This window comes from Danio aesculapii, chromosome 4 (genome assembly GCF_903798145.1).
Source record: "Danio aesculapii chromosome 4, fDanAes4.1, whole genome shotgun sequence".
NCBI classification, from domain to species: Eukaryota; Metazoa; Chordata; class Actinopteri; order Cypriniformes; family Danionidae; genus Danio; species Danio aesculapii.
In genome coordinates this window covers 30627000-30644180 of record NC_079438.1, presented here as the reverse complement: position 1 = coordinate 30644180, position 17181 = coordinate 30627000, and the positions used below count along the sequence as shown (strand labels likewise).

General features: G+C 36.5%; 1 protein-coding gene across 7 annotated transcripts in view; it reads right to left on the bottom strand.

The window, feature by feature from the left end:
- The window catches only part of celsr1a (cadherin EGF LAG seven-pass G-type receptor 1a), a 141293-nt gene that overhangs the window by 76182 nt on the left and 47930 nt on the right, over positions 1-17181 (bottom strand). For all 7 annotated transcript variants that reach the window (XM_056455434.1, XM_056455433.1, XM_056455436.1 and 4 more), the window contains exons 2-4: positions 7735-8373; positions 4159-4381; positions 3009-3124 (exon numbers count right to left, since the gene is read on the bottom strand). In XM_056455434.1, the coding sequence (XP_056311409.1) occupies positions 3009-3124; positions 4159-4381; positions 7735-8373 (978 nt within the window). The remainder of the gene's footprint in view (positions 1-3008; positions 3125-4158; positions 4382-7734; positions 8374-17181) is intronic.

Genomic DNA, 17181 nt, shown 5'->3' with positions numbered 1-17181 from the left:
CCTAAAAATAGCATTGTCGTGTAAATTAACAGGCAAAGCATCAAATGTTTCCCATTTTGGTCGTGTAAATGTTCTTAGTTAGCTTTTTTCCAACACTCCAACGTCAGTCAACTGAAAGATGCAAAAGTTGATAAAAATGTACAAATTACTCGACATTACTGCAAATATTGCAGACAAAGCTAAAAAGTGTGTGTTTTGGCATGAAACAATGGTGTTTCTTGTATAAATTGTGTCACGTCAGCGGCTAAAGTACAAAGTGGCTAACATAACAGCTATCAATCATGTTCAGATATTCCCTCTCATCAATGGAGTTCATTCAAAGGGCAGGGGAGCAGAAATGTACATTGGGTTTAGATGAATATTTACCCAAGGCAGGACCCCCTTACTGGTATTCACAAAGAATGCCTAAATACAACCAAGCATTGTGGATTCATTGTTTAAAAAAATTGCAACACTGTTGACACAATGCATTAATTGTGGTATTCAACCTACTATCTGTGATAATGAAATGTTGGACATCCTTGCACCCTTTGATCACTAACTAATAAGAAAGGTCCACTAACTTTTTGAGCGGGTCACAGTTTTAGTACAAATGTCATTGGTTACAGCGTGTAAAACAGGCTCCACAGCATGACACAGCATTGTTCTCTTTGTCTGCGAAAGATTTATGTGTGCTATAAGATCAACAGTCCCATTATAGAGCTGCTCTGCTTGTGTTATTTATAACTACCTGTCTGCATGTGTGAGTGTGAGTGTGAACATGCATGGGGACCTTTTAAAAACTACCTGGGGGTCACAGCAGCAGAATAGTCTAATTAAGCTTTTGGACAATTTATGACTATGAATTCATTGTTGTAAACATTTCCACCTAGAGCTGTTCTCTCACATGTAACACATGACTGCACAAACAAGCTAACAAGCTGTTTAACGTAGCACGATGCTACCTCATAGTCAGGATATTGTTAACGTTTCTGTCTGCTGTCCCACGAGTAAGTTTTATACACAAGACAAAGACATACTTTATGCAGTATACACACTTTTAAGTATCATGTGTGCAATGAACCTCAAACCTCAAGAGGGTTAATAAAGTTACCTTCAAACGTTTGAGCTAGCTGGCTAGGTAAATATTTGGTTAGCTAGTTGTAGGATTATGAAGTAAATAAAAGTGTTACTTTTGACAACAAATTTCGTTTTAGTTTTAATCTAAGTCTTTTGACTAAAATGCCATTAATTGTCATCTCTGCTAAAAAAATGTTTTCTCCCACACATTGACATTTTGGACGTTTAATCAGGATTGTGGTAAAAAAAATGCTAACCTTTTTTTGTTGTTGTTTTTAATTGTTTACAAAAATGTTGGTACAATTTCGTTAAGTTTCGTTAAGCTTTATTAAGTTTTACTCTAGTTTTTGTCAGTTGAAGAAATTGACTAAAAATTTGATGAAAATGATTCATCCCTGAAATTAAAACTGATAGCTAATTTAGCTAAACGTTCACTCCCTAAACATTTTCATTTTGTTATTTGTTTACAAATATGTCAGTACATTTTCTCATTTAAAACATAATTTTTTTTTTTGTTTGTTTTGTCTAGTTTCAGTCAGTGAAGAAATATCTTTAACAAATAAAATTGCGAAAAATAATTGTCCACAAAATTACATTGGTAGCTGAGCAAAGCACTTTGTAAGACCTTTACTTATTAGAATATGACGAAATACAGAATATAAATTTGAAGGTGCAGTATGTAAGTTTGACACACACTGGTTGAACTAGGTATTGCACACCTGGTTTAAAACAAATGCAAGCGCAGGTTGCCAGATTGACAACACCAACAGCAGTGTACCTGACTGTCGAGCCTTAAGGATAATTTAAACTGTGTTCTAAATAAAAGCAACAGCATGCGATAGAAGGAGTATTCTCCATATTAAAAAGAGTTTTTGTTCTAACCAACACCTGAAATGTATGTATTAGAAACGGTCTCTATTTCTTGCAACTGTCCAACAAAAACCTATGACAATGATCACCTCAGGTACACCTCATGTGCTTTATTCAGTGTTAAATGCTAATAATGTAAGTTTGAATGCCATTTTATGTGACATTTATTGCAATACAACTGAAGGCAGCAGCAGATAGTTTATCTCAGAACTTGAAAAAAAAAAAAATAGTTTAAAATTGAACTTCAGTGCAAGCCAACACATATCAGTGATCAGGCATGTACATTTAATAATGTTAAAGAGGTTTAAAATGTGGTAATTAGATCTGCTCACCTGTTTATGTTAGTAATATTTATATTATTTGCTAATTAATAATAATTTCGGTCGCATATGCATACTTTCTGAGTGCATTCATGACTGAATGAATAAAATAAGTGGTTTTCCACCAAGGCAACTCTGGGTGCTGAAATATAATTGGCTAAACTGGCAGTGGGTGGGTTATATGACCAAAACAAAGACAGCAGTCTGGCACGTACCACACATTTTCAAAGCAGAATATCTGACTTTAGCATTGTAAACTAATAATAATAAACTAATAAGTTCACTTAGCATGTTTCTTAAATATCTGCAAACATATTATGGTATTTTTATGCTTTAGAAGAGTCAAAAACGTACATACAGCACCTTTAAAATTACAAAAATTATCCATCAACAAAATTAACACTGGTAACTAACATCTACATTTTTCCAGACATGAAGCTGGCATGAAAGATCGAAATGATCATAAATGAAGACTGCTAAAATAATGTATCCTCATATCGCATTATGAATTGTAGTCTAACATGCAAAGACATGTACAATCAGCCTTGCATAGCTAAAATAGTTTCTGTTCACAATCTAGATTAGATTATGTTCTGAAAAGAAATTAATGAAATTTGAGATACTGCTTATCTGTCAAACATTTGATTATTAAATATCATTTGTAAATATAGCATACATATTGGAAGATTTTGATTATGTATGTGTGCGTGCTTAAATTTAGTTTCACTGCTAACTCATGCTAGCCTAAGCCTGTCGTACCTGCTGAGAAGGTGAGTTGAATTTGCTCCTCTATGATCTCCACAGCTACAAAGTCATGTTTCTCATTAAAGCGACCATTGTAGAGCAGAAGGGCGTTTCTCTCTCTCGTAGCAAACCTGGACAGAAAAAAAAACATGGATCAGAACAACCAGAACTACAGGTTTTATTGGGTGTCTACTCTACCACTCATAAATCTTCAACTCTAGCAAGGTAATTGCATTTCTTTCCGTTGCATTTCACAATTCACCAGCTGAACTACAAGAAGCTGAACTACAAGAAGCTAGCCTGAAAATGATTAAGGCAATTTAACAGTCAGAGTCTTCACTTGTTTGCATTCTACCTGCTATATGCCCTTATATGTAGTATTTTTTGTTTTTGTATTCTCTATTATATGGATTTAGTTGTATATTTTATATTCCTCTTGTAGTGTTTAGCGTAATTGCAATTCTCTTTATGTCTTTACATGTGGCAGTATTGATAATAATCTTGACTTGAAGACTTTGAAGAAACTTCCAGACCAGACAGACGAAATAACATCTACAGTATTAATCAAGGAAGGAAAAGAAAAGACGTAAACGTAAGGCTAGTGGTCTAGAAACAGGAAGTAGTTCCTCTGCTTGGCTATGGCATGAAGGGAAGAGGAGTCAGAGACCAGCTGCTGTACAGGAAGAAGATACAAATAAAGAAAAACACTGATATCGCTCTCTCAACACGTAGCCCTTCCTGTTTTTACGCAGCACGGGAGCCCAAATATTTCTCTAGTGACCCTGTCTCAACATTTGTTCCTCAACGCATCAGATAAAGGTTCATTTTTAAAACTTTAGTAATTAAAGACCCAGCATCTAACAGGCAAACCTAAATTATATATATATATATATATATATAATATATTTGGAGGAACGGATTTGAGATTTACATCAGGATTATCTATGTATGACCCAAAATGAGTAGAAGATCAGTCCAGTTCAGGCATGTCGCCCAGCCAGACAGAGCTCAAGGGCTCCTTATGCAACCTCTTCAACAAATTACACTTTTTACAGCGTGCAAAGCTTAGGGCAGACGTGTCAGCATAACGAGAAGGAAAACAGGGGCATTACTCTGAGGTCATACATACACACTACTTTCTTGTCAAACACAGACCAGCACTTACATGAAGGAGACGGTGAAGTGGAATCTCTGTCTTAGGCCTCGGAAGGTGATGAAGGACTGTCCGGGAAAGCTGCGGGTCGTCATCTCACAGAAGGGTTTCTCATACTCTCCTGAAGGGCAGTTGCAAGTGAAGCCGCCGACTAGCAGGTTGACACACTCGCCTCCATTTTTACACACCCCGGGAACACAACGACCAGAGCGGCTGTCTACTTCACAGTTCTCACCTGTAGGGGAGGATCAAGAGTTCAAATACATTTGTTGATTGAAAAAGAATACCAAACATTTCAAAAAACTGTATGTAGTTATAGAAGCTAATCAATATGTTCCAAATTACAGACAGAAGGGTTAAATTTGGTTATACTACGCAGCTGTTAAATGGTTGATTCTGATTGGCTGATTAACATTTTTAAGGTGTGCAATTATTTTAACATAAAACACAGCTGAATTAGGGGTAGGTGGTATGAGTAATTTTATTTCACATTAAATATATATTTCATATATTTTATTTCAACAGGTAGTTATCTTGCATAAATCAACAAGAAGTGTCATAATAAGTCTAAATGCTTCAGAAGTGAAAATGACTTTTCTTTTACACGGACCTTGTTCATTTCCCAGTACTGGGTTGCAACAGGAAGGACATCTGCTGCATAAAACATATGCCAGAGTAGTTGGCGATTCATTTCACTGTGGCGACCTTAGATAAATAAGGGACTGAGCGGGTACTCACACTAGGTAAAGTTGCCATTAACAACCGTGGCGAAGCACGATTGTCCCCCCTCCCCTCTCCCCCTATGGCCTTCACTCATACTGCATTTTGCCTTTCGAACCTGAGCACACTTACATCATCGATGATGTGACCGCTCTCGCTCAGCAGAGTGGAAATTGCTTTAGTTATATGGAGTAGGTTATTGGAGGATGCTTGTGTGTAAAATTTTTAAAAGAAAGGATTAATAGAGCAGACACTAAATTAAGATCTGTATAATTAGTGTAGATAGATAGATAGAGCAGCACTAAATTAGATCTGTATAATTAGGTAGATAGATAGATAGATAGATAGATAGATAGATAGATAGATAGATAGATAGATAGATAGATAGATAGATAGATAGATAGATAGATAGATAGATAGATAGATAGATACAGTGCTCAGCATATATAAATACACCCCTCACAAATCTTTTAAATTCATATTTTTAATAGGAAGCTATACAATATTATATTTGTGCATATAATAGATTAGTCAGTACTGAAGCCAAATCTGGAGCTTATCTAACAAAATAACTTCGGTCCAAAAACTAGTACGATACGCTAGTATTCAATACGCTGAATGATTTCAGCATAAAAAAATTGTTAAAAATGATTTGAGATGATTAAGAAATTTGTACTACACACAGGAGCTGTTTGAGGACAAAAACAGACAAATATCTAAAATGCAGCATCTGAATAACATCTTTAGTTGTGGCAACTATATGATTCCAGGCTGTTGAATTATTAAAAAAAACAATAACCATAGGATGTATTGCTTACATATATTTTGCAGGTCACTGACCTTGCAGGACTGGAATTCAAGAGCACTGCTATACTGGCTTTAAATCAAAGTTTGAGGGTTGATTTAGTCTCAGCTTTCCACACGGAAGCACTTGACAATCCAAAAGTTCCTCTATGGCACCACCAATTCCCTTACCGAAGATGGACGCACAACTCATGCAGTGTTATATATCAGCCATTATCCAGACAAGATCTGGACAAAGGGGTGTTTATATGTGGCGGGGGGACAGGATGGCAGTCCCCTTTGCCTGTAATGACCCCTGATTTCCTTGGGATAATCTTTCTCTTGGAGCGAAAGAGACAGATCTGTTTCCCTCTAATGTGAGAAAGCCAGAAAGGGATAGATGTTGAGAGGAAGACTGTCATCACTATCATAATGGATTCAAAATATCTGGACTTGAACTGTGACCTTCAAAGCACTGAAGGAGGTGATTAGAGAGGTAATTGGCCTTGTTAAAGAGGGGAGGTGGGCAGGAATGGCAGAGGAGCCTCCAAATTGGAAAATGATCAGATGTAGTCTTCACTTTGCAAGTCCTTCATGTTACATTCATATATTAAAGGAGCCATAGAAGATCTGGGAAAAAGTTATTTTTAGCCTTATAGCATTGAAAACGCATGGCCTTCACTACATCCAAACGGCCGCCCAATAATGCGCCTTCTAAAGTTATGAACATTGAATAAAATTATGTATAGCATATTTTTGGTTGTCAGTGTGTAATAATATTTCTTGCATTCAAGGATTTACACATGATAGTGTGCTTGGCTGTGCTGATGTCTATATGAATGTGTGCATATTTAGGTGTCTGAAGGTATTTCTCTATAGCAGAAGAGCACTGTTTTGTTATTCAACTAAGTAAATATCAGAAAAGGCAGACCTAATGGCCTATTTCAACTGAGTGGTACAGTACGGTACTGTATGAGTTGGTACGGGTCACCTTTATCAGGCTTGCATTTCCACTACTAAAAGGGTACCAGTGGTGATGATAATAGTTAAACATGCCAGTTTGTTTATGTTTTAGGTTGCTGAAAGAATCATTTGCTCCTTTGGTTTTCCAGGTTCTCCTTTTGTTTTTTCTGTTTGTCTGTTTCTGAAAGAATCAGATGTCAGAAGCACTTCAATAACCACGCACAAATTATTATTATCAGCTCAAGAAGTTTGTTATTTCAAATACAAATGCGCGGTGAGTGAAAAAGTGAAACCGCTTGCACTTTTAGATGGCCTTGTAAAACAAAACAGGACATGGCACATGCATTTTGTTCTTCTTGGCTTTGTGGCTGTTCATCAAGACTACGACAAGTTTTGTTTGAGTTTGGGTCGACTATGGCTCGTTATTAAATGTATATAGTATTACGATGTGATGTCTCGGCTGTGTATTTAAAAATGGCGCTTCCTTTGTTTTCATTCTCCTGCTTGTGCACGTGCTAGTGACGTATCTCTGTAAACCAATAGCAGTTAGCTATTTCTTTCAGAAAGAAGGTCAGGTTGATATTCTTTGCCTGCCATCCATGTCAATATATCTGTCTGTTCCAGGTCGGTACCCTGCATGTGACAGCACTAATGACATCTCTCATAGGGTGCACAGACATATGAATCTACATATGTTGACAGACAGTTTATCGAAAAGTTTGCCCCAAATATTTTGATTAGAATGTGAAGAGATTTTCAACCAGCTCAACAAAAAAAATGTTTTTGAAGACAATTGCATATTGCACCTTTAAGACACAAATGCTATATTTGACATATAACCAGTGAGAACTTGGCTTAATATTCAATATGTCACTCACAGGTGGACAAACACATCATTCTTCTTGTTTGTTCACCTGTGACAGGGACATCTTGACCGAAGGCAGTGACTCTAGTGGTTTTCCTATTTGTGGTTTACCCCAAATGACTGACAGTTTAACGCTTAGGTTCACCAGGGTAGCATACTTTAAGCTCCTGACAAAACACTTCTCCCTAACCACAAACCACTCTACCACAGACCAAAAACACAAATGCTGTGTGACACAAAACATTTCGCAAACTCACCTGTGAAGTCTTCTAGGCACTCGCAGGTGTACCCTCCTTCTCGACTGCGGCAGCGGCCATTGTTGCGGCAAGGCCCTGAGTAACACAGGTCAATCTCTGTCTCACAGTAGTCCCCAGTGAAGCCGGCCGGACAACGGCAGCGAAGACCATTAATGGGATGAATTGGTCTGAAGAGAACAGTATCCGAAGCTATGAAAGGTGGAGAGCTGTCGAACTTTAATACAGAGACGCATTTCATGTAGTTCTCGCAAGGTTCCCTTAGGCAGATGTTGTCATCGAATGGAAGGACGTTTTGACTGGAGATTTTCTGTAACATAGTACGGTTCAGGTAGATCTGCTCCTGAAGCTCTTCCGAAGGGAAGTAGCGATCCGGAACTCCTCCTGGGAGCAAGGCGGAGAAAGTGACGTTGAGGATGTTTCCACTGACATCCGTGTCGTTCTGGACATTGAAGATGAAAACTCCTTCGCGACTAGTTGAGAGGACTGCTGCTACACCTTCAACGAATAGAGAGAGCAGTGGGGATAGGAAGCGTTCCTGGGACATGTTCTCCAGACGGACTGTGATGCTGTTTGTTAGCATCTCGTCAGTGATGATGGTGACACGGAGAGTACAGAAGGCAGTGACTTGGTGGATACCATCTGAAAAACACAGAAACAACTCGGTGTTAACAACTCAGTTTACATTCCATGAAAACACAACCCTATTATTAAAGCACTAGAACTTCGGAATGTTTCAGGTAGCTTCTGAAAGATTCACACTTTTCACACGGAGAAAGACGGAAGGCTGTTTTGGGTTGGAGAAGAAAGCATGTTAACAGATAGGATTACTACACAGTTGCACCACAATTACACAGATCACCTGGTTTCTTGCTTCAGGACACACACTTGTCTTCTCTGTTGAAACTAATGGTATTAAAAACTCAGCAATGGAGACTTGACAACCGTAAAACACAGTAAATGCTTTCTGACACAAAAGTACAAAGAGGATTGAAATGCTTGTTATAGGATTGTGCATGACCTTGCATGACTACAGTGTTTCGCATGCTCATGTATACCATGCAGGTGCTTTCAAGATCCGACAGTTGCTGATTTTATTGAATTGCATGGCAACAGACAACAATTCCTTATGTTATACAGGACATACCTTATATACTGTAACCAAAAACTAAGGCATAGCTCACCTAAAAATGTTATTATAATGTGCTCATTCATTCATTCATTTATTCATTCATTCTACACCTAATTCTAAGTGATTTTATTTTGTGAAACACACACAAATACATATTTTAAAGAAAGTTTCAACTTTCAACTAAATGACAGCATTGCCTAAAGTACTGTATATGTTTAACATATGTGGGAACAAAAGAGGTGCAGAACTAATTGTACAAGATTAAATGAAAGCATGAAAACTAGAAAGACCAGGGGAACACCATGAAACTGTCAAACAAAACAGATACAATCAATCAAAAAAAGTGCAAGAAAACATACAAGCTCATTCATTCATTTATTTTTCCTAAGCTTGGTCCATTATTTACCGGGGGTCACTACAGCGGAATGAACCGCCAACTATTCCGGCATATGTTTAACACAGTGGATGCCCTTTCAGTCGCAACCTATTACTGGGAAAACATAGGAGCTATATAAACATAATGGAACAAAGCACTAAAGAGTTACCATGGTAACAAACAAGTAAAGGGGTGTGGTTAATTAATTATTGTGATAATAAAAAGGTAACTATATAGACTAACGAGGTAAAAAAGAGTCCAATAAATAAAATCAAATCCAAAGTACAGAAAGTGAACATGAAATATTTTTATACAACATAAAAAAAATTCCAAAACAGGAGACAGAAAAGGAGTTGTGACACTAGCCAGGTTTACATCCTAACATGAAGCAAATCTTTTCAAAATGTAAGCAAAACGCGCTAATTAGATGTGTTTTTATCAATCTGTTAGAGCAGCTGACTATAGTATTGGTAACCTAGTAACTAATAGTAAACAAGGCAAGCATAATGGAGTGATGGAGGTATAATGTGTGAGTTTCTTCTGCAAAAGTGTTTCCATCTCACGTTATTTGCATTAAGCCTTTTATTCACAATTCCAAATCCACATCAAGAAAGTGTTATCGTTTATAATTATGTGTGATACTTCAAAACATTAACACATGGTGATGGAAACCAAACTATGAATCCATTTAATTCAGTCCAGGTCCGATTAAAACAATATTAAATTACATCCATTTGAATCCTACATATTCCTACAGTATGTACAAGATGGATTTGGCAGGACGCTCCCACAAGTACTTCACTGACTGTTCTGTTTTGCTAAGAGAACAACTGCTGAACAGGTGGTATATCCAATTAATACCCCCGGCAAAACAAAGTGGCTAAGACCTTTCAAATATGAGGGTGTCATGTGTCTTCGCCGTTGAGTTATGTGTCTCTGAATTATATCACAGCCATAAATCACAAGACAAGAGAGTGTGGGACAGTCATCATCCCAGTAAATGGCTTACATTCCCAACTCAGTCTGGTATGAGGTGCACTGTGGTTGCGATAGGATGTCAAAAGCACATTGTGTTGACTTCAAATGTAGACAGAACCTGATACAATGTGTTCACCAAGCCATTTCTAATGTACATTCATTTTTCAGTGCTCGCTATTGGATTGCTTGTGAGTTCCATTTAATAGCTGACAAATTGAGTACATTTGAAGACAAGAAAGAATGAAAATCCTCACTGCCTTTTCTCTCAATCTTTCTTTTTATTATTTAAGTACACATTCACGAAAACTAAACACTCTCGCTGTTGGCAATGACTACATTTTATCAAGAGTGAATGATTCTGAAGAAAAGTGTGCTGGCACACAGCCTAACAAAACACATACATCATGGTCTGAGATGAACAATCAATCTAACGGATCGGTTCATTTTCTCAGGATTTATAAATATGATATTACATGCAGCATGATATTACTATCACTTTAAAATGTACAAATAAGTGGCCTTTTATTGATTGGATTTCATTCCACATTCAATCCCTTGTCAAAAAATTCTTAAGGATTCCAATAGGATTTTTTTATTGGATTCCAGTTAGAATTTCTATCATATTTTGGAACCATTCCTATAGGATTCCATTAGGAGTTTTCTTATAGGATTGTTTTTTTTTTTTAAATCCTAAAGTATTACATTTGCATTTATGTAAAGGAATCCAATTAGCATTTTTATCATATTTTGGAACCATTCCTAGGATTTCAATAGGATTTTTCTTATAGGTTTGTTTTATAGGACAAGACGTAAAAATCCTTTAGGATAATTTCTACAGTATTTTAATGGGATCCACTTTATGTCCTAACTAAGATATGCTTTTCTACTGTATCTATTAGCCTACTATACATACGTTTTGAATGTATTATGCAGTTTTCTAAAGCTTACCTTCATGTACTTAAGTGTACAGTATTAGTGCACAAGTTTCCAAGCAAACATGCCTAGGCCAAAAATATATACAATGCCACCAGACCAAACTGTGGGCTGGCCCACACAAAACAAAGTGGGGTAGTCCACACAAAGTGAAATTCCAATACAAAATTCTGAATGTCCATTAGAATTTTAGGAATCTATTAAGATCCTATAGGATCCTAAAGGACAAACTGAAATTCCAATTAGAAATTTCATTTTTGATAAGGGAATACATACGCATTCTTTTTATTATCATGCTGACTGTAGTGAACACAAATATACTGCTCTATCAATTATTTTATTAATTCTGTCAACTGCCGTCATGATTACTTCATTACATTAAGAACTAAATCACAGTCTCATTAATCAAGATAACACAAATAGGAATAGTTTATGAACTAACAGTACTGACTTCATGAAGCTGCACAACAAACCGATAACACTCATTTGCATAAACACTAAAACATTCGTTTCATTTGTTGATGTTTAACTTGAAGTTGTTAACTGTGTGATACGCCTCACACTATCTTATCACAAGCTCTGCATAAAAGTGACGGAAATCCCGACACATCCATGATTGACAGCGGTTTCTTCCTCTCGAACGTAACTCAAGCTAACTAATGTAATTACGAGGAGAACATGGGATAACAAACTCTGCCATTAGCGCTCCCTGTCATTATCCAAACGGTCAAAGAGCAAGTGAACTGACGCAAACAGGACGGAGAGGCAGTCTGGTGCGTGTATTAGCATGAAATGAGTTTTCCTCACTGGCAGAGGATGACAAAACAACTAATACACCAGACGAGACGAGCACAGTTGCTTATCCAGAATGTCATTTGTGGATAAATCGTTTAAAATCAATGACATTATGTTGTTGTCTAAAATTAGACGTACAAGTAAACAGAACAGCCTTTCATTACAGTGATGATGCACTCAGCAACAACACTACAAACTAGTCATTAAACAAGTGGCACTTGTAGGTGTCGAGGAGCCAATGTGAACCGGTTTCTGTGACAGTCTGCATTTTATGGCCCTCCCTCAAATTCAAATGTTTGAATCATAACAAAGGAAGCAAAGGACTGAGCCAATAACACTTGAGGAAGCCGTCCATGAGCCACTCCCATCTCTACAACTCAATGACCTGCTTTAGATAGGGTGAGTTAAAAAATCATGTGACCTTTTATTGTCTTCCTCTAATAAATAGACACACAGAGAGTACTGCTTAGGATCTCATAGTATGAAATCGCAATTCTTATTGTTATCATGTGCTTGTGCACCGACGTTAATGTGATTTTTTTATGTAACACAATGTGCAAACTGTTTAAATGGGAAGTCATCATGATTTTTCTGCTAATGTATCTGCAGAGATTTACAAACATTCACATATAAAACTTTTATCTAAAGTGATTCACACATTAGGAACACAACAAATGATTTGTCCATAAGGTTCCAAGATTGTTGAAATATTTATTTATGTCTGGAATATTAATTGTACATTTGGATTATAATTTTTTCTTACATTGTTCCTATACCTAAATTACAATAAATGAATTAAAATAAATAACAATGTGTAAATTCCATAAAATGTAATTGTATTATCAATGGTAATTGTTTTGTTTTAGTATAAATATTTATATATTTTTTCTTTGATTTGTACCACGGTTTAGGGCTGTGCGATTATAATCAAAATCGAATCGCAATCTTGATTTGAAACATTGCGATTACCTAATCGCAAGTGGCTGCGATATGAAATATATTATTTAACTTCCCCCACCCAGAGCAAATGCATGACTGCCGCCTATGTGTGACAGTCTTACTAGCCAATTAAGTGAGCACACTTTCGTTCTGCCCAATCAAAATTGCGCAACTAAACTATGCAGAATGCCCACAATAAAGAATAAAAAAAAAACTTGAAAGCGCGAATGACTGGGATGATGGCGTTAGCCGCTTCAGAAGCATTAATAGATTAATTAATATCAAAGAAAAACAGCACGTCGGTAATATGGGAATATGTTGGTTTCTAAGTCACAGACACCAAACAAACAAGCTTAAACAAGACACAAAACCAGGTAATTTGTAAGACCTGCTACAGAATTGTTGCCACAGCATGAGGAAATACAACAACCAGCACCTAAAAAAGCACCAAAGGCGTCTATATGATGAGCGTCTTGCTAAAAAGTCAACTAAAAGTATTGCCAGTGACAATCTAGTAGCAACCAAAGTACAATTTCAGAGTTGTTTGCTTAATATAAGTTGATATCTTTTTAGTTCCACTCACTGCATTTTAGCAGTAAGAAGCTACAAAAAATTATTGAGCTGAAGCTTGACTACAAAATTAAATCGCAAATCAAATCGAAATCGCAATATCTGTCCAAAAAAAAAAACGCGATTAGATATTTTCCCCTTATAGCACATCCCTACTGTGCTTTATTTTATTGTGTGATTGGTTGATTTAATTATATTGTATATTCTGCATATTCCTATGTAATGGCCTCAAAACTGCATAATTGTATAATAACATTTTTTTTTTTCAAATCCATATGTAGATATTCTGTTGAGCCTCTTTCATCTTGTTTTGTCATGCTATACATCATTTCGGGCTATTACAGAATGACCAAAAACACGAACACCTTATTTTGTGTGTGTTTTCCCATAACACAAATTCATATTGGTCAGTATGTGAAGAGTACATTTTATTTACTATCAAATATATTCAACCCAATGAGTGTTTACACATTAAAAGCAGCTTGATTTAATGTCTAACTCTGGAAGCAGTCAAACGTGGCTCAAGACTTTTACACCCTGTTTACACTTAAAGAGTTTACATGCAAAAACCTCTAAATGCCATCTGAAATTTTCCCCTAAAATGAGTATTTTTGTCAGTCTCCTGTGTGTATGTTCAGTAACATCACTTTTATGGCAAAGAATGAGTCTTTTTTTCCTGGTCTTTAAAGTAAATATTTCAACATAAACAAAGGAGGCTGAGAAAAACTTTCACTTTTGATGGAATTTTCAGACGGCACAGTTTTTGCATCTGAACTCTTCACTAGTATTTATCATCATTCTTAAACATATCTTAAAACCATTAGACTGAAATACTGCAGATAGCAATGAAACAGCAATTTCCAGAAAAGCAATAATGTTATTGGGTAAGCTGATAAATAATATGTAAGATCAGTCTAGATGCAGGTGTGAACAGGTGAAACACTCTCCATACGGGTTTCATTTAAACACCTGCATCTGTCACTTCATGCATTAACTGGACCTGTGCTCTGGGAAATGGAAATCTGCTAAACGCTGATCAAGTTTTTAGTTACTCATTAAGAAAACTTTATTATTCATGGTGTGTTGAAATTATTGTTTTTAATTGGCTGGATAGTGTGCAATAAAACTGTTAAAGGTCCGGTGAAATTAAAATAATGTTTTTTTTTGTTTGTTTTAGTATACATATGTTAGTTTTAAGAATATCTATAACTTAGCGTGCTACAAAACAGTGACAAAATTCATGTTTAGAAGATATAAAACTGATATAAACACCTAAAGCTTGAAGTTTGTCATTTCCTCCAAAATGGATTAACATTTTTTTTTTTTTCACGTAATCTCAAACTTCAGTTTCTTCAGCCTTCAATACACTGTATGATCTCAAGGACATCGATGTGTGCTTCACCAGGGAGTTGATCCCAACCAAATGTTGATCAACAAGTCAATATGCTCAACATTATTTGCAAAGAGGTAGCTAACACAGGTTACTATGAGCTATTAGATATGCCTGTGTCATTGACATGCACACACATGATCTCTTGTGTGTGTGTGTTGATTCTCTGTCTGTCTATGACTGATTCAAAGTGGGAACTAGGAGATCTAATAAGTCATCACTGATAAAAATTCAATAAAAGATCATGCGTGAAGAGCATTGTTAGTTTCAAATGGTCTATAAGTTTGCAAATAGCTACGGAATAAGTGGGATAATTATCATCTTGCCGCCATTTAATGATTTTAAATTCACCTCATGGAGGCAATCTCTGCTTTGCATCAGGGGGTTCTCCACACTTTCTATTCAATTCAATTGATCTTTACTTCTATAGCTTAACATAGCTGAAGTTCTTGCCTCCTCTACTGCCAAACTATTAAGCTTATTGGTTGGTTCTTGTCACATGTGCTTGCGCCATTCTAAAAAATTCAAGATGTTTTCAACTCTCTGGGGTGTAGGTGTACCTGCAAAACTCAAGTATGTTGCAATGTCACTCCCTATTTTTAAATAAGAACTAAAAAATGCACACTATACACACTACCTGACAAAAGTCTTATTGTCAATCCCAGTTGTAAGAGCAACAAATAACAACAAATAATAACTTCTAGTTGATCATTTAGAAAAGTGCCAGAGTAAGAAGGTCAAGGTGCACCAGGATTGGCTAGCCTAGTCACCAGACATGAACATTATTGAGCATGTCTGCAATAAGATGAAACAGAAGGCATTGAAGATGAATCAAGATGAAAGTTATTTGAGTCATTGCAGAGATGTATGGACACAGTCGTCCAAACTCATGGGAGTCATGCACAATATTAATTCTTTTTCCCCTGCACCATGACTTTATATTCAATACTGTACATTATTTCTGTTAAGTGACAAGACTTTTGTCTAAGCAAAGTCAGACCTGATTGTACTAAATAAATAATTAAATATCAAGGCATGATCATATTTTATTTTGGTAAAATAAGCGTGATCTAGAGGTCTTTCAGATAAACCACTTCTGATACCAAATGCACAACTAGAAGTCAAGTTATTATTTGTTGTTCCTAAAACTTGAATAGGTGACAAGATTTTTGTCAGGTAGTGTAAATGACCACTAAACTCTGAACCTTAAGCTGTTGCACCGCTGGAATAACTCTGTTTTACGAGTTATTAACCATAATGAATTTAAGTGTGGTTAATAGTGATAACATTCGGTCTCCAGCGCTGGAGTGGAACAAGGGCATAGATGCAGAGAGAGCGGATCAAATAAACAAATACATAAGTAACAAGGTATCAACAAGATTTCACAAGAAAATAGTTCCGTTAAAAGTAAGCTAAGTGATTTTTGAAAAAAGCTTTTTGACCGATAAGCCAATCAACAGCGAGTGGCATGTCTAGTAACAATAGCAATGATATCAAAAAAAGGTACTGTTAGGTTATAGGTGTGTCTATTTTGATACTTTCAAATAACAACATTGTTTGGCATAAACAGATCAGCACACCTTTAAACGAACATCTAAGAAGCCTATCTAGTGTATGTTTCCTGCAGAGACGCAGAGTTGAGACTAGCTGTTGTTAGGCGTAATAGAAGTCAAAGGGTATAAAACAGCAATGCGTTTTTTTATGTTGGTACTTTGCACAGCACCGAATGTGTTTTAAATAAAAACACACCTCAGTGTCACTCATTAACTCAAAGAACGAGACTGAGAGAGGGGATAAAACATGCTTGGCCTTCTGTAATCTTCTTTGTCAAGAAAAATTAATCTGTTTTTTGCGATAAGGACTTTACTTGTCATTGCCGAGTTTTTGTTGACAAAGGGTTAGATATATGAGGTCTCTTTATGCAAGGTTTTGACAGCCATGCTCAGACATGTTTGTGGTTGTTGTGTTTGGGTGGTTCCTTCTAACTCACATTCGCTCTCACACACACATACACACATACAAACAAAACCTCCAATTTCACACCTTAGCCCATCTCTGAACCCCTCTGGCTCTCACTGCAGGGAATACGAGGGTGAGACATTGTCAGATGTGCCCTGTGTTTCCGTCGGCCAGATGGGACCAGGCTTTTAATGAATGGGTAGAATGAGATTACAACTCGTTGACATCATCATCACCACCTACTCTAGCTTCAAAACCGACAGATGGAAGAAAGGGGAGGACGAGCGTTTATTCAGTAATGCGCAGAGTCATGGTGAGGCTATTGATTGGTGGTGGAGGTGCATCTGGAAATATTCCTTTTAAACGTTTGCAGGCAAC